The 23,571-nt window shown below is 33.1% G+C and overlaps 1 protein-coding gene across 9 annotated transcripts in view; it reads right to left on the bottom strand.

Annotated features, from left to right (window-relative positions):
* The window catches only part of LOC112809530 (sodium channel protein type 1 subunit alpha), a 143,924-nt gene that overhangs the window by 8,126 nt on the left and 112,227 nt on the right, over window positions 1–23,571 (bottom strand). For all 9 annotated transcript variants that reach the window (XM_073882996.1, XM_073883002.1, XM_073882998.1 and 6 more), the window contains 7 exons: window positions 18,791–18,911; window positions 16,910–17,064; window positions 14,994–15,167; window positions 12,521–12,643; window positions 5,192–5,473; window positions 2,725–2,778; window positions 1,075–1,212 (listed from right to left, as the gene is read on the bottom strand). In XM_073882996.1, coding sequence (XP_073739097.1) covers window positions 1,075–1,212; window positions 2,725–2,778; window positions 5,192–5,473; window positions 12,521–12,643; window positions 14,994–15,167; window positions 16,910–17,064; window positions 18,791–18,911 — 1,047 coding nt within the window. The remainder of the gene's footprint in view (window positions 1–1,074; window positions 1,213–2,724; window positions 2,779–5,191; window positions 5,474–12,520; window positions 12,644–14,993; window positions 15,168–16,909; window positions 17,065–18,790; window positions 18,912–23,571) is intronic.

Genomic DNA, 23,571 nt, shown 5'->3' with positions numbered 1-23,571 from the left:
ACTCATTTTTTTGCATTAAGACTTTTGGCAAGACACTATTTAAATCATTAAAGACTAGAAACAACATAAAGCATCATTTGTTGGGAGATGGTTAAGTAAATTACGATAATGTATATACAAAGACTTAACAGAATGGAAAAATACTTACGTTAAGTCAAAAAGAGAATTTGTAATCATATGCAACACGTTTTTTTTTTTTTTAGTAGCCTCCACGCTCGGCGTGAGCTCAACATCGAGCCCAACAGTGGGCTTGAACTCATGATCCTGAGATCAAGAGTCAGAGGCCTAACTGACTGAGCCACTCAGGTGCCCCAAGAATTTATAATTATGGCTAAAATAATTTTGATACTAAGAACATATGTAGAAAAAGTATGAACAGAAGAGCATAAAATGTGAACAGAAAAGCATAAAAGTGTACATTACTCCCAAGTAATGATATTTCTTTACTTTTCATATTTTCCATATTGTGCATATATAATTAGGATGATAAAATGGGCTTTACAAATGATAATAATAAAATAAAGAGCTATTCAATTCAACCTGGAACTAATAGTTTATAATTAAATATCAGGAAGAAGGAAGTGGAAATTATACAAGGAACCAATGAAGGAAAAGAAACACTAGGAGAAGTTTACATCTTAGGCTTAATTTATTGCAAACATTCTAAGGGTTTTCACTAGAATGTATAGTTCCTAATTAGGAGGGAAATCACAGGGATAAAACAAGTTGACCTTGGAAAAAGGGCATATGCTTGGATTCTTTTCTAGTTTTTTTTATTATTAAAAAAATTATTCTTTTCCAAAAGATTGAAAATGTGGCCCCTGACTCTAAAAAAAAAAAAAAAAAAAGAGGCGAGAGGTTTTGTGAAGTTATGTACAGGAATATGGAGCACAGCTGTTCTTGACTTTCTATGGTCTGAAAGAGATGGGCAGTGGGTGGCAAAAGGGAAGGATGCAAAATAGATTTTAACATATATGCTCACTTGGCTTCTGAATCAAAGTACTCATTTAGTGGAGAAAACATTTCAAATAATTTTATGATCTTTGTGGGAGAGAAAATATTAGAAATACTTATCTTCTTTTTTTGCTGGTTGAAATTATCTATGATGACACCAATAAACAGGTTCAAGGTAAAGAAGGACCCAAAGATGATGAAAATAACAAAGTAAAGATACATGTATAGACTTTCCTCATACTTAGGCTGGAGTTCCACCTACCAAAGGAGAAGAGTTTGTAAAATATCACAATACAATTTGTTGCTGGAAGTCGTTGGTGCTTTTTCATGAGAATAGAAAAGAAAATGCCTTAGTAATACTTAGCAGTACTTTTCTTTTTCCCTCTGAATCAGCTACAAAGTCTCTGAAATTAGCCTTTAGAGGTATTTTCATGTTAAAAAAATGTAATTATTAGAACACTTTAGAATCTATTTTTATAATTATAAATGTAACTAGTATCTTGCTATTCAGATAGTAGAGTGCTAAATTTGGTAAATTTTTAATACTGAATTTCAATAATTTAAAAATTATTAGTGAAAAATTTTATTTCAGAAAATATGTATAGGCTATCTTAGACACAACCATTTGTGTATGCATGAATTTATTTGCCAAACGAGAATTGAGTTATTCATTTAGATGTTCAGCATCATACCTTTAACATTACAATAGTCATTGAATTTTTTAGATTAAGTAAACATAACTGGACATCCATCTTATGAATCCTCAATTGATATTTAGTCTTTGGATTGTACTTACAGTAAGTTCTCAGTAAGCTACCACATGTCACATAATAAAGGGTAAATGAGTCACGATAGGTAGTTCCCTAAAAATTCATGTCCTTCTAAAGATAACAGAGTTAAAACCAACCAAACACACAAAACAAAATTGTAGTAACAAATGAAATAACATAACTCTGGAGGCTATCAGGAAGGTACTCAACATAAAACTAAAGCCACTTAGGGGAAGTGTACATCAAAAAAGATAAGTGAGCTCTATCGGGTCAGTTAAAGATAACAAACACAGAAATTATTTTTTGTGATAATAGACTAAACAGATTGGATTTTGGAACAGAATGATGAAGACTAATAGAACATACTAAATTTTTACAAAGTTTTGAAGAGCAGAGTTGGAATAAGCATGGGTTTCAATTCTCTCCTTGAAGCCTGGAAGAGGCTATCATAGGAGAAACCAAATAAAGTAGGTCTTTCCCTTGGTGATAAAAACTTAAAGGAAATGTTGACCACTGAAGTGATAATATCATTGGTAAAGGCTCCAGTACATTTATGGATGCAAAAATCATGTAAAAAATGAATTTGAAAGGGATTATTATAGAAATCTAAGGCTGTCTGGACAACATCCCTAACTTTTCACACTGTCTACTTATGGAGAATTAACTATACATTTCAAATACTGATAGCAATCATATATTTTTTTACATTTGCTCCTACACACCAAAGCTATTGTTGATTATATAATTAGTAGATAAAAAGAAAGCAAAATAGAAAAATATTCAACAGAAGAATATTCATCACTTATCAAAATAATGTTTTGATTTATTTTAGTAAGATCTTTCTGATAAACAGTTATACTTGAATATTAATTTGAGTCATATTTTTTTCCTTTTTTAAAATAGTCATCATAGAATCATCCCATTTGGCTGCTATGCTCTGTTGAATTAATTTTAGTACCTAACCAATATTATAAAAAGGCAGGATATAAGGAATACTTACATTTCTGGAGTCAACTGCTGCATACATTATATCCATCCATCCCTTAAATGTGGCCTATTAAAAAGGACATGCAAGCTTTACTTTGGAATAATTCAGACCTGATGTTTAATAAATACTCTTACTTATCTATTTTTTAAAAAGGAACACTTTTGAAAGACATTTCAAAACAAATTTTACATGGATTTTGGACAAATACCATATGTTAGTAAGGCTTTTCATTTCTAAAACACATAATAAACAAAATGGTCATTTGAAATATCCTCCTGCTTGATAATCAACTCATAAATACTTCTCAATTCCTTAGAGTTAATGGAATAATGCTAATTTAAAGTAGAAATTTGGTGGAATACTTTTAGAAAGCTTCACAAATGCCAACACCCTTGACAATATGTGTAGCAACAAAACAATTACAATTTAGATCGCCAATCCTCTGCTGAAATCTATCACCTAGGTGATGACACTGACTGAAAGTTTAACATTTCTCCTGATCATAACACTCTGAGGATCATATGGGATTATATAAAGTCACAATTGCAACAATTCTTTTAAGAATTTTGAAGCATAGCATCCAGAAATAGTCTTTTATTCTATTTTTTTCCTCTGTAGTTTTTAATGAAAGTGAGTTAATATGGGCAAAAATGGAAAAAATACAGTAGACACTTGATGTTCTAGATTCAAGATAGATCCTAAGTCTAATAACTTATAGTAATTTATTATTTGTCATAGGACATAATTTTAACCCTGGAAACCTGAGAGGATTGTTCTTAGCTAGTGAACAGGTCTAGCAAAGCTTTCGGCAACTGTATCCCAACACATCTTTGTTTTCGTAACACTAACACTTGTGAAGTGGTGATGTCATGGGAAGAAAGCCAAGGAAGGGTGCGTGTGATGGCAGCGAGGAGAAACTAATGATTCTTAGCTATAAAACAGAAGCTGTTTGCATGTCAGAGAGGGAAATGTTGAATGTCAATGGCTGAGGTCAGTGAGAACAAGTCCATTACACACTAGGTATGGGGATAGAAAGTGATTCAAGGAACCATTTCAATGAGTTACTCATCAACAGAGGCGATTCTGTATAAAGCCAACTATAAAGTAGTACTTCAGAGTTTCTTCAGTGGTGGAATTTATTTAATGTCTTCATGCAAGAGCTTTACCCTACATTTTCAGAATTATTTAGCATTTTAAGGAATTGCTTGAAAATTTTTTTTCTTTTCTCAATTTTATGGAGGAAGTGATATACTTTAGTGATATTTACAAGTGTGGCTATTAAGGGTTAGGATAAAATCTCAAGAAAATGTCATCGTGTGTCCACTATAATATTTAAAGAATTCATACTTGCCAGATTTTTTAAATCCATAGTTTAATTGCATAAACATTCAGAGTAAGTCAGAAACATCTAGAAGAGAAATAGGAATTTCCAACAAGAAGGTGGGAAGAACGAGTAAAGGTATCATAGTACAGACACCTCTGAAAGAGATGCAAGGGTGTTTTGACCAATGCAGGTTTGTTTGCTTGGTTAGTCTCCTGGCTGAGCAAATGAAAACATAATCGTGGGGAGTAGAAATGGATTTCTGCTCTAAAGCCTCTGTCGAAACACAAAGGAAGAACTTTTATAGCCTGTTTTTTAAAGCTGAGTTTTCAGTGGCCAAAATAGAGCAGGATCTTTCTGTGTTTTTCAAACAATCTAGATTCTGTTTTTAGCCACTGCTTTGTCGTGAGGCAGCTCCTGCCAAAAGCAGCATCAAATGCAAATCCTTAAAGGGCTACCACCTTTTGAGTTTTTATACACTGTGAACTATTTTTCTCTTGTGTATATCAGGCTTAGAAATCCAGTAGTAAGAAGCACGAATATTTAGATAAAATAGACTTAAATAGTTGCACTGAAAGGCCATTTTATAGTGAGACCACAGCGGCTTGTATTTCATTTCTGTGTTTAGGTACTACCCTGTATTATTTCCATTTTGCTATGAGGATCTAACCCTAAAAGCTAAATATCATTCATTCCCTGATCTTCAATCCAAATCGTACAACTCAGTAGCAGTTAATTGCCACCTATCAATTAGAATCCAATCAGGTGTGTGAAGCGTGTATGTTTGGGGAGGGTGATCCATCAGCAAAAAAAAAAGCTTTCCAGTTGCAATAGGAAAAAATAATAGCAAACTTAATGATTAATCAATTTGTTCATATGGGAAGAGAGAGCAATATGGGCAGGAAAAGAATAAAACCTTTGGGAAGAAGTGAAATAGCTCGTCACTATCAATTATGTCTGCACTGCATTTACAAGGACCCAAGGTGCCACCCATCTGGGCTCATACGCTTGTACTCATAAATCAAAATTAGAAATAAAGTATGTTATAAACTTTCTTTGTAATAACTAAACTCTCTTCTTAGTAACTTAGATGTATGTCATTACTTTGTTATTATTCCAAACAATAAACAAATTTCAGAGAAAAGAGTGTTCACTTACAACTTGAAGCAAAGAGAGATACCCAAATCCTACATTATCAAAGTTTACTTTCACATTTTTCCATCGGGCAGTCTCATTTCTTTCTATTAGTTTTAGGCAATCAGAATGATTATTCACTTCGGTGATGTCAAACATGTCACCAGTTGTGGTGTTAATACAGTGGTAGAATTTGCCAGCAAACAAATTTACGCCCATGATGCTGAAAATTAGCCAGAATATAAGACAAACCAGAAGCACATTCATAATGGATGGAATTGCTCCTAAAAGGGCATTCACAACCACCTAATACACAAATGGAAAAAAAGAAACGTCAGAATTCTTGTTTATTAAAAAGGAAAAGACATTCCCCTAGTAATCTTTAGTATTTCTTTTTTCTGTCTTTTTTTTTTTTTAGTATCGAGACTATTCTAGGACACTTAAAAGCAACGTAAAAAAATCTTAAAATGAAATCCATTTGTTCTTAAGCAATACATTTAGGGAAACAAATATAGACGATATAAAAAAGAAATAAGAAAAAAAAAGTTTAAAAAAGAGGGGGAAGTACCAAAAGGTTAAAAGAAAGGCAAAACCAGAGGAATTTGCTGCCAGATGAAATTAGAATATTTGTTGTTTATTAGAAAAAAGAGAAGTAGGAAATCCTAATACAGAAGATTAATTTTTAAAAAGGCAATATATTAAATAATGAAACTAAAATATTGGACACAAGTTGGTTTGGCCAATATACTTTAATAAATTAAAAATTCAGATATATAAATATAAAAATATTAATAAATGCCTACTATAGTTTTGTCCTTAATTATTCATGCATTGCTAAGACTAATAATAAGTTTTGCATAAGAAGCAAGACAATTTAGCATCATGTATTTCATTAGATCATCACATCGTTTATTTCAAGCTCCAGTCATGTCAGTTGTTTCATTTACTGAGTTTAATTCAATAAACTTATTTTAAATGAAACATAATAGAAATTGGTTTCTTAGGAAAATAAGAAAAGGAGGGATGCGATACATAGGTCCCAAATCTGATGTGATTAACATCAAATTCTGTACTAAATAATGATCTATTCTTTTTCTATGGAAGCATGTTTTTTTCCCCCTCTTAATTTTTGGATCCCAGCTGAAAAGATCTGAGTTTTCATATTTGGCAACACTGTAGGGATGGCTGTCCTTGCTCGCTCCTTGACAGTGCCCATGGGAGCTGCATGGGAGTAGCTAAGAGGGAAGACAGAGATAGGCCCTAAGATGCTCATAAGCGGCAGAGGATGCCTCAGACTTGAACATTGATAACTAAGTTACTTCTACCTATGTACTTCTGTTATTCTTGTCAATCGTAAATAATAAGCATCAAAATATCTTCTATCTGCAATTTGATGCTGGTGTATTTTTAGAGCAAAGTTTTTTGATTGCCTGTCTGAAAAAAACAAATACATGAGCCAATTCCTTATGCTTCTGAGCTGTGTTTAAAGTTTGCAAAGAACCCTAGACCTTCTGGGGTTCCAAAAACAGTGTGCTAAGTGGGCCTAAGGAAACAGTAAAACCACTGTTGGCAAAGGTAAGGAAATAGCATAAACATTTTAGGTTGGTGGAGTCATCCAGGCAGATCCAGGTGATATAGCCTCTGCAGCCTACCAAACTGAAACATGGCACCTTACCTTATCTCATTTGCCTGTCTGCAGTAATACAGTTGATCAAATAAATCCTTATTTTATACATCATTTTAAATGTGTGCATACACTTAGATTTCTCTTGGATTCAAAACTTGGTACTTGGAATCAAGTTAGTTATTTCCCTCCTTTTCTGAATATTGTGCCTACCATCCAGATTAAAAAAAAAACAAAAACACCTTATTTTTATTGTGTCTACACAGAGTACACGTTAGAACGCACATTTTTACTTACAACAGCCAATACAGAGCCTGCATAGAATACTGGTGACCTATACCTATTTCCTGAAGTTCTTTTCATGTCAACCTGTAGGTCCCACACTTCTTTCTTCAAGCCCTTTCTCACCTCTGTCACTTCTTTCCCACTTTCACTGTTCATCCTAGCTCTGGCCTCTAATAATTCATTCGGGCAATATTGTCAGAGTCCTCTTTCTCCTTCCTTTCATCTATGTGATATGAATTTATCCTCCCTAAGTCTCACTTTAAAATTAATGGATCCCCACTGATCATCAACTATTTTCCTTATGTTGGTATTCAAATCACCCCACAATGTACATTTCTAGTTTAAACTTCCCTAGCCGCCTACCCTCATGCCAACCCAAGTGATACAATTACCAGACAACTGAGATGCCTTTGAAATCCCTTGCCCAGTATCCCCCTTTCTGGAACTTTCTTTCTTCTACAAGGTCTAGTTCATGTAGCACTTCTTTCATGGAGCCTCACTTCACCCTCCATGTTAGCTTCCAAAATAAAGATGAGCGTTTCCTCTTTTGAATTTAAGACTCAGAATTCCAGTGCTGGCCAGGACCATAGAGATAATTTAGTATGGTGTTCTCTGTTGGTAATGAGAAAAATGAGCTAAGATCATTTAAGTTCGGAAAGTAGACTAGAAGTATCATCTAGTGCTTGCTCGTTCCATTCTACCTCACTCATTCTCCTTAGAGTTGCTTCCATTTATCTGGTTCCACATTGCTCTGGATTCGAGTTAATTGCGTTCCTGTAATCTTGACAGACAAGAGGCTTTTTCTTTTTCTAACTTAAGATGCAAAAATATACTTGTGAATTCTCCAAGGTCTTTAATGCTTCGAATATGGGAATATAACAGAGTACTTTGAATATAGGGAAAAAATGGTTGAATGAATGAGTGGAGTAAAGATTAGCTTAGCATTTACTGATGAAAGCAGAATTTTTAACGTTACTTTGTATACAAGATGAGAATAAAGAGCCGGGCACAACAAAAAATTAGGGGTTAGCCAATAAGTCTGAGAGGTTTTCTTTGAAACTGGGGATTAGTTTTGTGTTAAAATGAACTCTCTGTAATTCATGATACAGGCAAGTACTCCAAAGCAGCATCTTTCAGGAAATGATTTGCAACATTGGCCTACACTGGGTCCAGAGAAAAGGTTTATTTTTATGAAGATAAAAGAACTAAATATTGGAAAACATTTGGCATAGTATTGGGAAATTTACTATACAAAGGTCCAGCATATTTAAAATTTCTTTAAATTAAACAATAAAGTTCAGAGAAAGGATTGTCTCTTCCCAAGAGCCCCAAGCCATTTCTTGGTTCAGCACAGAGGGTGGTGTATTAATTCTTTTCAGACTCTAGGGAACTGCAGCAATTGGTTCCCATGAGGTGAAGGCACTGGGCAGAAATGGCCTGAATAAATTGGAAAGAGCAGATTGAGGTTTCAGGATGCATAAAAGAAGATGTCTAAGGAAGGAACCGTCTTAATAAATTAATACTAGAGATTGCTTCTTCTCACAAATGTTTTGCAAAACATCATCAATTGAATTTCTCTATTCTAGCACAATCCATTCTTATAAAAAACTCTTTCCATATCTGGTTCATTATCTGCATTTTTATTAAATCAACACAAAATGAAGGTTTGACAAGTATACAAATTAATGTTAAGAATTTTGATACATGTAGAAATGTCTTGTCTGAACAAATTATCTCTGAACTTCAAATAATACTACTCATGGATTCTAATGCTTCTTTAATCTAAATACAAAAACTACATGAATAAAAATCAAAAGCAGGCAAAATAAAATCACACATTTTTAAGTATGAAGAATAATGGAATCTTTTTTTAAATCTAATGACTACATTTGTGTTGTGGGTTTTAATTAAGATAATTATCTTAGAAAGATATGATACAATTATCCAAACAAAATCTCCAACTTTATCTCTTTCAAAAATAAAAACTCTCCTTCTCCTACATTATTTTTAAACTTCAAGAATAAACAAAATATAGATTCATTTTTATAGATTCAATTTATGTTTTCATTGTGACATCTTCTAAGATCCTAAAAAGTTATTTGGGAGTGACTTATGCCAAGAAGTGAGTTTATGCATTAAATTCTACTTAATACATATGGTAAGACATTTCTGTTTTATTTCTATGTAGGTATTCTAGTCTGTATAATTCAAATATGCGGATCTCTTTACATTAACTTTTCCCCATTTAAAACACAAATCACATGGGCTGACTCAACTCTTAATATATTTTTGCCTTATTACATTTTGAAAATAACCCTCATAACTTTTCACTTAATAAAAATGAATATGGTCACATAATCAATACCAGTGTTATGAAAGCTTGAATATTGAACCCTAGCATCTTCTCACACATATCAACAAGGCAGGGAATCGACTGCTGGTATCTGGATGGCCGTTTTCAGGACCCAGGCCAGTGTAAAAAAAATGGCAAGGGTTTTTATGCCTCAAACAGCATCATCAATTGATAAGTTAAAGTTTTCACGCATTCATTCTAAACCCCCACCCTCACCGATCAGATAATCTCCCCATAAATGGATAAACTCCATATATACATAACTAAATCATATTCAGTGAAACTTAATAAAGATATCAACAGTTGGTTTCCAAATCCACAAGAGGGTAAATTCACAAAGGTATTTTTCTCAAAAGAAAATTTAAGACAATTGAAAATAGGGGATTAGAATATAGTGTATTTTCCCTACTGCGGTGTGATAGGACCCCTCCCAACCCCTCCCTCGTCCCACTACACAAAGGCACAGTGAAAGGATGAAAGGTAGCAAAAGGGGTAATACAGTACCCATAATAAGGGGCTGAGGGGAGGAACCAGCGCTCCACCCCATCCAAGTTGGAGCAAGATTATCCTATATAAAATAGAAATATATAGTTTGTTATTAGTTAGAAATCTGTTATGACAGAACATTTGGTGTTACTTTATGTATATGATGGTCTCTGTTTCCCTATCAATCAAGACTTGAGTTTTTTTGAAAAAGAAGATATCTAAGATTTCTTAGATTAGGAAAGTAAAAATACAAATTTAAGTACAAATTTTATTTTACTCTAGATATTCACGACATCAATTCACTCAGTTCAATTTTACAAGTTGAAAAATTTGGACTGGAAATTTGAAATACAATAAATGTTTAAAAGCTGTCAGCCAGAAATGTGCATAAAACATGCAAAACATAAAGTGCAACGTGATGATAATTTATTACTTTCTAACTTCTTATCAAGCACTAAATACAACATGCTTTATTTGGTAATGTTGCATAAAAGCACATGCTTGAAAACGTGACAAGTCAACAGAAATAAAATGAGTGCTTGATTTACATCCTGACAAAGCTATTGTTATTTTATGCTGCTAGGGAGGGAAAAGAATAAAATGAGAGTTTCTGAATATATTCAAATATCACTTCCCAGTTATATTCATCATTATTATCTCTATCCTCACCGTTATCCATGTTTACGTTTTTTAGAAAGTAAAAAAAAAAAAAAAAAAATCCAAACACTAGAAACACAAAAATAGAATCAAGAATCAGGTTATTTTGTCTCTACAATGCCAAACACATGTTGAAATGATCAGCCATTTTAGGGTTGTGTATATGCTGTCGCAGAGGCAAGTAACCATATTCATAAATCCTGTAACTTAAAGATGAGTTCATCTCCTATCAGCATCAATAAGAAGTTTATGTTTTTAAAATCCTCAGGTGCAAACATTAACCTCTCCTTATAATATAGAAGGTATTATTGATTAATAATTACAGATAAGGTTATTTCTGTAAAAATCAAAGGTAGACCCACAAGACCAATGTTGTTATGGAAATAAAGTGTTAAACATGGGACTATCTGGCCACTTGAATCATGGATTTAGCACATTTTCAAAAGATTAAATTCGAAATGTTTATAACAGCTTCAAATACTTAGCATTGTTCAGATTTCAGAAGACATTTAAAAGGTATTACTTTGATTCAGGCAATATGTTTTCAAGTAGAATGTATAAAAATAATATTTTTCTCAAGAACTGAAACGGCCAGTCTGAAACAAAAGAAAGTGACATTTTAATCAGAAAATAAACTTAATTTTTACATACCCTGGAGAGAATTTCCTTTAACATTTTAGTAAAAATGTGAAGATCTCTGTGAGAAATAAAATAAGACTGTATTATATTGTGTTAAATTGTTTCTAGTGAGGAAAAAACTTTCTACATATGTTAGGGAAATTAAAGACAAGTCTCATGTTCTTAAAGAGTGATATTTACAATAAATCTTATTTTAAAAGAACACGTAAAGCTATCAACAACCTAGAAGATGTAATTGGAAGTCTTCAATACAGCTCAATTTCCATAAATAACTAAACCCTAGGCAGGAAAAAAAAAAAGCAGCAATGTTTTTCTACTGGTATCACACTTATTAAGCAGCTTTGTTTTGATAAAATAAAATTCGACTTTTTTTTTAAAAAAGGAACTACTTTTTTTGTTATACATCTTATATACCAATGCTTCATGAATTTTAACAAGACATGGAAAATAATAGGTCAATAATGGCAACATTTCTAATCTGTAATGAATCACAGGGAATGGAAGAATATTTCCTTGAAAGGAATAGTATAACATTTTCTGTAACTCAAGTGAAATTTGAGTTATGCTTAATTTATGAATCATCTATGGTAATGAGTCAAAATTATATTTTCTATTCATTATATTATAAGTGCTTTATTTATTGTCATGAAAAATTGTGTGGATTTACATATAATCTTTAAGTTAGTATTACTATTTATGTCAATTAAAAAGATTAAGGCAGTTATAAATTGAGGCTATATTAAACATAACTTTTAAAAAAAGTTTAAAATTCAGTCAATATTTAATATCTACCCTTAAATATATTCAAATAATGCAAACTTTGGCATTATACAGACAAAATTTTGACACTTAAAAATGGTTTTCCTTTACTTTTATACTTAGGCACGTGTGTGATTCATATTATTTTTGATAAAACTCATTAAGTACAATTTAGGTCATCACAAATGAGAAGCATATAATGTAGACTTCACTTCAGTGGATTATTATCATACAGTTACACATAGTACTTTAATAGTGCATTTGCTTCTTTTTGTATACAGATTTGTAAGGAAACTCCCAAGATGGATTAGGAAATAAAGTCATTTTAATGAGCACAGCAGATAAATGATATTATATCATTTCAAGGGAGGCCTAAGTTCTCTTGCATATCACCCAGAAGTAAATATGCAACAGATAAAATGATAAAAGTAGCAATTTTGCAAGGATTTGCCATTCCTTTTGCATGCATGGGTTTTCCTTTTATAGAATTTAATGTAATTAATTTAATTTTTATTATATGTAATACTTCACGTTCTTTCATTTTCCTTACCCTCATCCCTTCAAATCGTGATAAGGCTCTTAGAGGTCTCAGAGCTCTTAGTGTCCTGAGAGATTTGATGGCGCCAAGTTCTGAGTAACCCAAGGCATTTGCTGTTAAACTGACCAATGAAACCTGCACCAATAAATAAGGAAATAAAATCATGATTCAATTTACTACATAAGTACAATTTTTGCTTATAATTACTCAGAAGATAAATGGTTGCATATTTCCCATAAAGCTTTTAAAATTTTAAGGAAGTATTTTCAGCTTGATGCAAAAAAAGTGCTTTCAGGATGTTAATTAAAGGTAGTTGAATAAAAAAACCTTAAATGTCATGTAATTTATTAATCGTTACACTAATTTATTAGTAGAGCAATTAGTTAAAAAAACTAGAAAAAAATTAATTTAAAAAAAGAAGAAATTCAGGTGTAAGAAAAGGTCATTGGTCATCCTTCTTTTATTTTATTAAGTTGTGGTGAATTTAGGGCTTTGTATGGCTAGTGATAAAATACAAAAGCAAGAAATCTCAATCCTGCATTGTAGGTTCAACTAATTATAATTGCTACTCTCAAAAATTAATAACTTGGCGCATTGATTTTGCAGTTGATTTTTGAAGGTGAGTTTTTTGTTTGTCTTGCTAACACCTGTTTTCTCTAAAGTTTATTCTTACATAAACAATGTAACTTAATAAATAATTCCATCATAAAACTTCCTCAAAATTTTCTATACTAACTTACAGCTTCTGCCGTGGTTACCTGGCTGAAAATGGATAATCAACAAATATTTGCCAAGTAAATAAATCAATGAATTTACTTAATTTGTATGAAATATGAGAGCACTAAGAAATAAAAATGTTAGGTGTCTATTCTCTAAATAAAGAATATACCAAAACTCCATATCCAGAATTATAATTTCTTTGGTTTGAAAGTGGCTAATATTGGACAGTTTCACATACACTGGACATTATTTTTGCAAAATTTTCTATTTTTCAGTGTATTAAGTTGCTTTATATTTAAATATACTTTTTATATTACTTGCAATGTGCTAAATTTTTTTGCATTTTTTAGAGAGATACACTGATCCTTATGAAATAATTAAAATAGATCAATGAAAAATAAAATATTATTGCAAAACAACAAAATCTCTATAGAATTATTTTCTTAATATATTTCAGGCTATTAAATTTGCTATGTTGTATACCTGAAACTAATGTAACATTGCATGTCAACTATACGTCAATAAAAAATAAGTAAAAAATAAAGTGCTTGTAATCTAGTAATTAAAAAAACCCAACTTATAGTAATAAAATCATCATTCTTCCACGGAAATTTCAGACATGTAATAAGCGTAATAGAGAAAAGCAAAACTCACAGAGTTTCAAAAGAGTTAAATTATATTTAGATTTAAAATGTAGTGTGAAAAATTATGAGGAGTTGAAATATGATATAACTTCTAATGAGGCCTCAATGTTAGAATTTTTTTTCTTTTGTAATGATGAAGCACTTATTCTTTTGAGGTTTTTCTCAATTTACTCATTTCATAGTAACATTACTAAGCTTTTCAAATAGCTCTGGCTTTGCCTTTGTTCAGAATTCAGGAGATGTAACATATGCATGATTCTTAGCTCTAGAAATACTTTCCACGATAAACCCGCGTAGTCCTGCTGGATTATTATCTATTATCTTTTGGGGATAAAACTGTTGCCTATGAAATCTGCGATATTTTGGACATACTTTTCTGAAGCTGAAATTATGCCAAATTGATAGCATGAAACATTTTGTTTAATAAATCTCAGAGGCAGTCACCTGGTTTAGGGGAGATGAAGTATTATTAATCGTTGGGCATGGAATTTCTGTGAAGGGCTGTTTGGCGCGTTATAGGCTTGCGGCGAATTGAGTCAACATCCTAGGAGAAGCTCCTGCCGCTGCATGAAGCAGAGTTTTTCCCTACACTCTGTACGCTTTACAGCCTCTAATGGAGTATAATCTATATAATCTACTCTTTAAACCTCCCCTTGAAAAACTTTGAGTAGATCAAAGAGAGTTTTTAAAAATTGACAGTAGCTCCCACCATCATCACTGTCTGTACTAATGTCATCGTTTCAAGAGTCAAGAGCCAAGTAATTTACTCACTGGCACACAACCCATCAGCAATGGGACTGAGATTTAAACGCAAGTCCGTCTGACTCACAATGTAAGGAATTTAAGCCACATACCCTATTTCACCACTTTCCCTACAAACTGCTGTGTTGTTTTTCTTCTTCTTATCCTAGACAACCACCATAGATCCCATCCCCCCAATGCTAAAACTGTACTAAGCCTATTTCTTACTACAACACTATCATTCAGCAAATTAGGTTAGTGTCTAGTAGGTAGCATATCCTGTCAACACAGTATACTGTTCAGATTCACTGTTCTAGAATTCGTATATGGGTCAGACAAACTACTGTGAATGTAAAGACAAAGATACAGAGGATACCTACATCCACAATTAAGAAGTCCAGCCAACACCAGGCATTGGTGAAATATGTTTGATAGCCATATGCCACCCATTTTAGAAGCATTTCCAGGATGAAAATGTAAGTGAAAACCTTGTCAGCATATTCCAACATTGTCTTAATTGTCTTTCGCTGATCAATATATATGTCTTCAAATGCCTATAAAGAAAAGTTATATATTTTAGCTTTCTAAAACTATTATACCTTCTAAGCTATTTTTCTGATCATATATATATATATATATATATGTTTTCCCTGATTTTATATATATACATATGACATCCTATTGGAGTAGGAGGGTAGAGGAGTAGTAGTTATTGCTGTTTTTAAAATTTTTTTCCTCTCAAAGGTCTTTTAATGAATCAGGGGAAAGTTATACTCTCTATTGATATTATAGTCAGAAGAAAGAGGTAAAAGCATAATTCTCATGATTTAATTTGACTTGCTTAGGAAACAGTTCTTGATGTCATATCCTGATGGTGCCACCCCAACTTGAAGTTATTTATTCCTTTTGTTTCATTTCTTTTGCTTTCTCCCATAGATTTTTTTTTGCCATAAAAAGGAGGTTGAAGAAATAAAAAGTGGAGGTTTATATTTTTCATAAAGCAGAAATTATAATTGATCATCACATCGCCCAATTTTACTACATAGTTGGGCTCATTTGTCCCCCTCTCTCCCCTTCATTTTGTTGATCATTTATATTTCTCAGTAGAGATATGGTATGACAATGATGATAAGATGAAGATATATTTCATTTTAGATCATGATATGTGTGCTTCTAATATGAACCTCTATACTTTTCATCTAAGTCTCACATTTGTTTCAGGGGCAAAACACTATTTCTTGTATAAAGTGGCATGCAGGCAAAGTTTATGTAATCAGAGAAATATGGAGGAAAATATAGGCTTATGTTCTAATTATAAATGTAAGTTAAAGAAACTTAAGTGATTATATTTCAATCAGACAAGCTTATTTTATCTGCCATCTACTTTATGACTTAAGTATTCTATTTGTGCCAGTGTTTCCCTAAAATGTTATGCTTTATATTTTTGTAAGTGATTTTCATACAAATATAAATTAATTCAATGTAAAACCCATCTTCGTATAAAGAGAAAGCAATCTTTAAATGAATCACTTAGGCATGCTGCCCAGTATTTTTTGTTACCAATATTCATTGTTTCCTGAGTAGCATAAGAACAGTGGACACACTTTAAAAGGGACAGAGAAGTGGTCCCTAAGGACTTATTGACTGTCCATAAAGAGATAATAATAATACCATACAGAGGCAATAGTCATCAGAACTCCAAAGTTATATATTCTCCATCACAGGACTTCCATTAACTACACTGAGTTGCCATGCTTACCTTCTTGTTAAAATATGAGCAACTGAATATTTGTATTCCTTGGTTATAATAAGCTGGAGGGACAAATTTTCTAGGTTACTTACTAGTAAGCAAAAGTGAATCAATAATTTATTAGAAATTGTATGTATATGTAGTAGAAATAAATCCAGAAATGCATAGTTAAAACATTAAGTCTATAATCTGGAAGATAGGATGTGGGGTAATGAAAAATGTGTTAGAGACAGGTAGAAAAGTGGGTGGGTAGACAGGAGGTAAGTGAATGGATGGATGGATGGATGGATGGATGGATGGATGGATGGTTGGATATACAGATGTATATATATTCAAGGAAGAAGTCCTAAGTAAAGATAACAGTTTGAGATTTATCCAACAGAGGTAATGGCTGACACTATGAAAATGAAAATGGTTGCAGGATGAGGGTTTGGGGAAAAAAATGTATTGGATACTAAAACAGTGCATTAGAAATGATTAATAAGTCATCAGTATTAGATTACCTTAAACTTAATATTGTACCACTTTTGCTTAATATTCACTTACCAGTGCACCACTACTAAGGAGAATCATGAAGACAATGAAGGTCTCAAACCAGTTATGTTCAACTATTCGGAAACACGTTCTTCTCAGGTTCCACCACTGTTTTCCTCTCCCTTCTTCCACACTGATTTGACAACATTTAAATCTTTGTACACAGCCTGCAAGTATAATGTTCAAACAGGAGTAGATGAAGTAACTTCTGCGGCTTCAGTAATATTCTTTAGCATGTCCCTGATTCATCTTCTCACCACAATTACCATCTCCATCTTGCTAGGTTAACTCTCTAAGCCTGGAGTAGTAAGAGCACATTCATTAGCTGTGTAAAGCTGTGAAAATTATTCAGCCTCCTTAAACAGTTCCCTGGCTAATAATACCTGCTTTTTCTGCCTCAACTCTTATTGTCCAAGAAAGAACTTTGTAAAGTACAAATAAATGTAAAATAGCTTTGCCTTGTACTATGTCATTCTATTGCACTCTGTTGAAGTCACTCTAGTAGAGGATTTCAAAATGAGGATTAGTGATAAATAGAAAACTTCCCTTTTAAAGAGGTTATGGAATAATAATGTAGAACTCCCCCAATAACGCTGGGTTTGTTACTGCTTTGTTTTCTTGTGGTGTTTCTAGAAAAGCTCATATAATTTTCCCAAAATTAATTTAGTCCATTAAAATGTGATTGCTTGGCCCTGCTTTGATTTGTCATTGTCTTCCTTATAGTGTTTTATTCACTCAAACTATCTGTGATTACCTTTGTAAGCCCCATGGAAGATACAAATAACATTTTTTTAAAAAAGGCAAAAAAAAAAAAAAGGTACAGCACAGGGACCTTGTCACCAAGAATCTTACATTCTTGTTTTCAAGAAAAGAAATAAGCTCAGGAACCTCACCTCAAGGCAAAACAAAACAAAACAAAACAAAAAAACAAACTCTGCCCCCCCGAAACAAAAACAAAAGAGGAAAAAGAAAAAGTCAAGTATGCTGGAAGAAAAGAGAGGAACGGAAGGAAGGAAGGGATGGAGAGAAAAAGACAGTAAAGATACATACAACAGTTCAAAACAGAAAGAGAAGAACTCTCATAAGATAATATACAAAAGTTATCAGGTGAATTAAATGGGTATATTTATTAATAGCTGTGGAGAGGCATAATAAGGAATAATAAGCTCTTTTCCACCATGATTAGATGAAGGTAGTTTTGAGAAGGACTTGGAGTGATGTGTGGAATTTGTACTGGGAAATAGAGGGAAACAATATATATCCAGTCTATGAAGAAGAGATCACTAAATAGAGAATATGCAAATATATTCATATCTTCAAAAGTCAAATTCTCAAGAAAATCAGACCATGGGAAATGCTAGTCATGGGAAAAACAAAGCTCTTATAACTGTTGTCCATGTTGTACCAGGCTCAACTAGGTACCATTCAGGTATCGGATGTGGGCTGTGCTTATTTCCTGCTTCATCCAGTAAGCTTTGGAAAATGATGATTTTGTTAAAAAAATCACAGTTTAGCATTTGCAAGTCATTTAACTTTAGTAGTCGGAAAGTTATTCTTAAGGCAAATTCTGTGTATGAGAATTTTGATTGGTGTTTAAGATGCCACTCCTTGTGAAATCACCATTTTATTTAAAAAATATAAATTACTAGTTTTGGTTACATTAAAAATAGTTTTCTCCATGTTTGTGATCTTTTACACATAATGGGCAGAATTAACCAAAAATAACAATAGATTTTAAAACTGTTAGCATATTGGAGGGAATTGAAATAGATCTACTAAAGGTTCTATTGTATTATGAATGGTCCATCTTGGGTGATCAACAGCTAAACAAACAAACAAACAAAAACCCTGCACTCTATAAATGGAAGATTAACATAAAGGTCATTTTCTTACCTTCAGTGAAACAGGCTTCAGGTTCAAGGGTTTCCTCAGGTTCCACTACAGGCTGTTCTTCTGCAGGTGCCCCAATGTCTACAGTGCTGCCTTCAGAGGAACTACTGCTTCCATTCAGTTTCTGTTCATGAGATGGACATAAAAAGTAAGTCACCTCAATTTCAGTAACTAATAGTCTAGAAAGAAAGAACTGGTGCTATGAACTGATTTTGGATTCTCTTTGAAGCAAAGAGATTTTAAGTTTGAGTAAAAGACGGATTGAATAAGAAAAGGAGATAAGGAAATTGTCTGTGTTATCTCCTTTTCCATTACTCACAATGTTAGTATGAAATCAAATTGTTACGCTATGAAGTTACAAATGGCCATCAGGAACTGGTACTAAGCAAACCACTGAATTAGAGGAGCCCCAGAGGGAGGGTGAGGGGGAAGGAAAGTTAGTGTAATTGTTCTCATTTACAGATAAGGGAGCTAAGGCTCAGACAGGTTAAATACTTTGTCTAACATCATATAACCAGTAAGTGAGAAAGCCAATATTTGAGAGAATTACTCTTGAGCCCAAAGTCCATGCTCTGTCTTCTGTGCAATCACACCATTTCTGAAACAGTGTATTGACACACTTATAACTTTTCCATCAATTTAAAACTGAAAATAATCCATTGAAAAAATAGCAAGTTTAGTCTAACAGGTGAAGAGAATCTATAATTCGATCTTGAAGTGAAAAATGAAAAACAAAGACATCTGTTCACACCACAAATTCATTATGGCATTTTATATAATATAAATATTCAGTATCTTTATGGAAATTATTTCATCAGCTGCAACAAGCTAGCTTTTTGGTAGCTGTAGACATGAGTTCTATTTAATTTTTGTTTACAGTAATTCTGCCAAACTAATTATATACTTGTTATAAAGCAAATGTCACAATAGTAACTTATGTGAAAGCAATAATAAAACCCTTTGTTATATAGTATTACTTCAACTCACAGGGAAATTTTGGTTGTTTTTTCTTGTCTGTTTCAAATTTTCATTTAAATTTTAGTTAACATCTAGTGTAATATTGGTTTCAGGAGCAGAATTCAGTGACTCATCACTTACACAGAGCACCCAGTTCACAGGGAAGTTTTTTAAAGTAATGCTTGAAAAGGCTTTAAAATTTTTGGACAAATCCACCTTTTTTTTTTAAGATTTTATTTATTTATTTGAGAGAGAGAGAATGAGAGATAGAGAGCATGAGAGGGAAGAGGGTCAGAGGGAGAAGCAGACTCCCTGCCGAGCAGGGAGCCCGATATGGGACTCGATCCCAGGACCCCGGGATCATGACCTGAGCCGAAGGCAGTTGCTTAACCAACTGAGCCACCCAGGTGCCCCAAATCCACCTTTTGCTTATCACAGTTCTTCACATATGGTGCCAGATATCAGCCTCCATATCAAACTTTGTATCCATTACTAAATACCATTATTAGTCACCTGGCTTTCAGATTTCCAATCAGCCATTGTGAGTAATAAGATAAAAAGATGTGAACCTAAAATAATATGAAATTAATTTTATCGAATGCCTCTTAATTGCCTCCATAAGTATCGTCCTCTGATGTGTCCTGCCTGGATGATGATAAAATAAATTGCTACCCTTTTTTATGCACAGAGTTACTCCAGGTCTAACAAGTTCGGATTTTCTACAGATGAGAGTGCTATTGCCAATATATCAAACTTTATTCTTAAGAATATTCTTTAAAGTTAGCTATTCTTCTTGTACAACCCAATATGTAATATTGGGTTTATGTATGTTACATTACATATGTTAACATATGTAATATGTTACCAGTTACAAGTGATCCTACACATGCTTACAAATTAATTTCCAAACATTTCTCAAGCCACATAATTATATTCTATAGTCTGCCTGAAATACTGTGTGAAAGTAGAAGTGTACCTAATGTTACTCAAACTAAACATGCTCTCAAGATAATAACCCTATATGATATCTTCTATTTTGAATTTATTGAGGTTTACTTTGCTATCCAATATATTGTTAATTTATATAAATATATACATGGGCACTTGAAAATATGAATTTTCTACATGTATAAATTTTGAGATAATATATACATCCATGACATTTACTTTTATTAATTACATTATTCAAATTATCAGTGTCCCTCTTTAATTTTTCTTTGTTTTGTTTTATCAGAAGCTAAGAGAATGGTATTAAAACACTCACAACCATTTTTATGTATTTTTATCAATATATCCTTATATTTTTCATTGTTGAAATCAAAGATGATCTGTCTCCAAATTCTTTATTTCCTTGGAATAATAACACAATTACTCCCAGAGAGAAGGCAAAGATTTTTAGATGTGTGGCAAAAACCCATCTCTAATACTAAAAAAATTGGATAACAGCGAAACTAGAACATTCTCAAACAAGTACTTTCGTCGATTTAAAAACCAATAAGGAAATAAAGCCTAAGCCCAGCAGGAGAAGAGAAGTAATAAAGATCAGAGCAGAAATCAATGAAATAGAAACCAAAAGAACAGTAGAACAGATCAATGAAACTAGGAGCTGGTTCTTTGAAAGAATTAATAAGATTGATAATCCCCTGGCCAGACTTATCAAAAAGAAAGAGAAAGGACCCAAATAAATAAAATCATGAATGAAAGAGAGATCACAACCAACACCAAAGAAATACAAACAATTATAAGAACATATTATGAGCAACTATATGCCAGCAAATTAGACAATCTGGAAGAAATGGATGCATTCCTAGAGATGTATAAACTACCAAAACTGAACCAGGAAGAAATAGAAAAAACCTGAACAGACCCATAACCACTAAGGAATCTCCCGACAAACAAGAGCCCAGGGCCAGATGGCTTCCCAGGGGAATTCTACCGAACATTTCAAGAAGAATTAATACCTATTCTTCTGAAACTGTTCCAAAAAATAGAAATGGAAGGAAAACTTCCAAACTCATTTTATGAGACCAGCATTACCTCGATCCCAAAATCAGACAAAGACCCCTTCAAAAAGGAGAACTACAGACCAATATCCCTGATGAACATGGATACAAAAATTCTCACCAAAATACTAGCTAATAGGATCCAACAGTATATTAAAAGGATTATTCACCACTACCAAGTGGGACTTGTTCCTGGGCTGCAAGTTTGGTTCAACATCCGCACATCAATCAATGTGATACAATACATTAATAAAAGAAAGAACAAGAACCATATGATACTCTCAAGAGATGCAGAAAAAGCATTTGACAAAGTACAGCATCCCTTCTTGATTAAAACTCTTCACAGTGTAGGGATAGAGGGTACACACCTAATATCATAAAAGCCATCTATGAAAAACCCACAGCAAATATCATTCTCAATGGGGAAAGACTGAGAGCTTTTCCTCTAAGGTCAGGAACATGGTAGGGATGTCCACTATCACCACTGCTATTCAACATAGTTCTAGAAGTCCTAGCCTCAGCAATCAGACAACAAAAAGAAATAAAAGGCATCCAAATTGGCAAAGAAGAAGTCAACCTCTCACTCTTTGAGATGATATGATACTTTATCATATCAATCTTTTGGGAAAACCCAAAAGATTCCCCCCCAAAACTGCTAGAACTCATGAAGGAATTCAGTGAAGTTCCAGGATATAAAATCAATGCACAGAAATCAGTTGCATTTCTATACAACAACAAAACAGAAGAAAAAGAAATTGAGGAGTCAATCCCATTTACAATTGCACCCAAAACTATAAGACACCTAGGAATAAATCTAACCAAAGGCAAAGGATCCATACTCAGACAGCTATAGAATACTCATGAAAGAAATTGAGGAAGACACAAAGAAACGAAAAAAACGTTCCATGCTCATGGATTGATTTAATAAATACTGTGAAAATGTCTATGCTGCCTAGAGCATTTAATGCAATCCCTATCAAAATACCATCAACTTTTTTTCAAAGAAATGGAACAAATAATCCTAAAATTTGTATGGAACCAGAAAAGACCCTGAATAGACAGAGCAATATTGAAAAAGAAAAGCAAGCTGGTGACATCACAACTCTGGACAACAATAATCTTCGACAAAGCAGGAAAGAATGTCCAATGGAAAAAAGACAGTCTCTTCAACAAATAGTGTTGGCAAAATTGGGCAGCCACATGCAGAAGAATGAAACTGGACCATTTCCTTACACCACACAGAAAAATAGACTCAAAATGGATGAAAGACCTCAATGTGAGGCAGAAATCCATCAAAATCCTTGAGGAGAACACAGGCAGCAACCTCTTTGACCTCAGCCACAGCAACCTCTTCCTAGACACATTGCCAAAGGTAAGGGAAGCAAGGGCAAAAATGAACTATTGGGACTTCAACAAGATAAAAAGCTTTTGCACAGCAAAGGAGACAATCAACAAAACCAAAAGACAACCCACAGAATGGGAGAAGATATTTGCAAATGACATATCAGATAAAGGGCTAGTATCCAAAATCAATAAAGAATTTACCAAACTCAACACCCAAAAAACAAATAACCCAATCAAGAAATGGGCAGAAGACCTGAACAGACATTTCTGCAAAGAAGACATCCAAATGAACAACAGACACATGAAAAAGTGCTCAACATCGCTCGGCATTAGGGAAATACAAATCAAAACCTCAATGAGATACCACCTCACACCAGTCAGAATGGCTAAAATTAATAAGTCAGTAAATGTCAGATGTTGGCGAGGATGCGGAGAAAGGGGAACCCTCCTACACTGTTGGTGGGAATGCAAGCTGGTGCA

The sequence above is a fragment of the Callorhinus ursinus genome, unplaced genomic scaffold, assembly GCF_003265705.2.
Source record: "Callorhinus ursinus isolate GAN/ISIS: 27379988/994484 unplaced genomic scaffold, GSC_fseal_2.0 scaffold2, whole genome shotgun sequence".
NCBI classification, from domain to species: domain Eukaryota; kingdom Metazoa; phylum Chordata; class Mammalia; order Carnivora; family Otariidae; genus Callorhinus; species Callorhinus ursinus.
The sequence above is the reverse complement of the archived record's forward strand: the minus strand, read 5'-3'. Positions and strand labels throughout refer to the sequence as shown.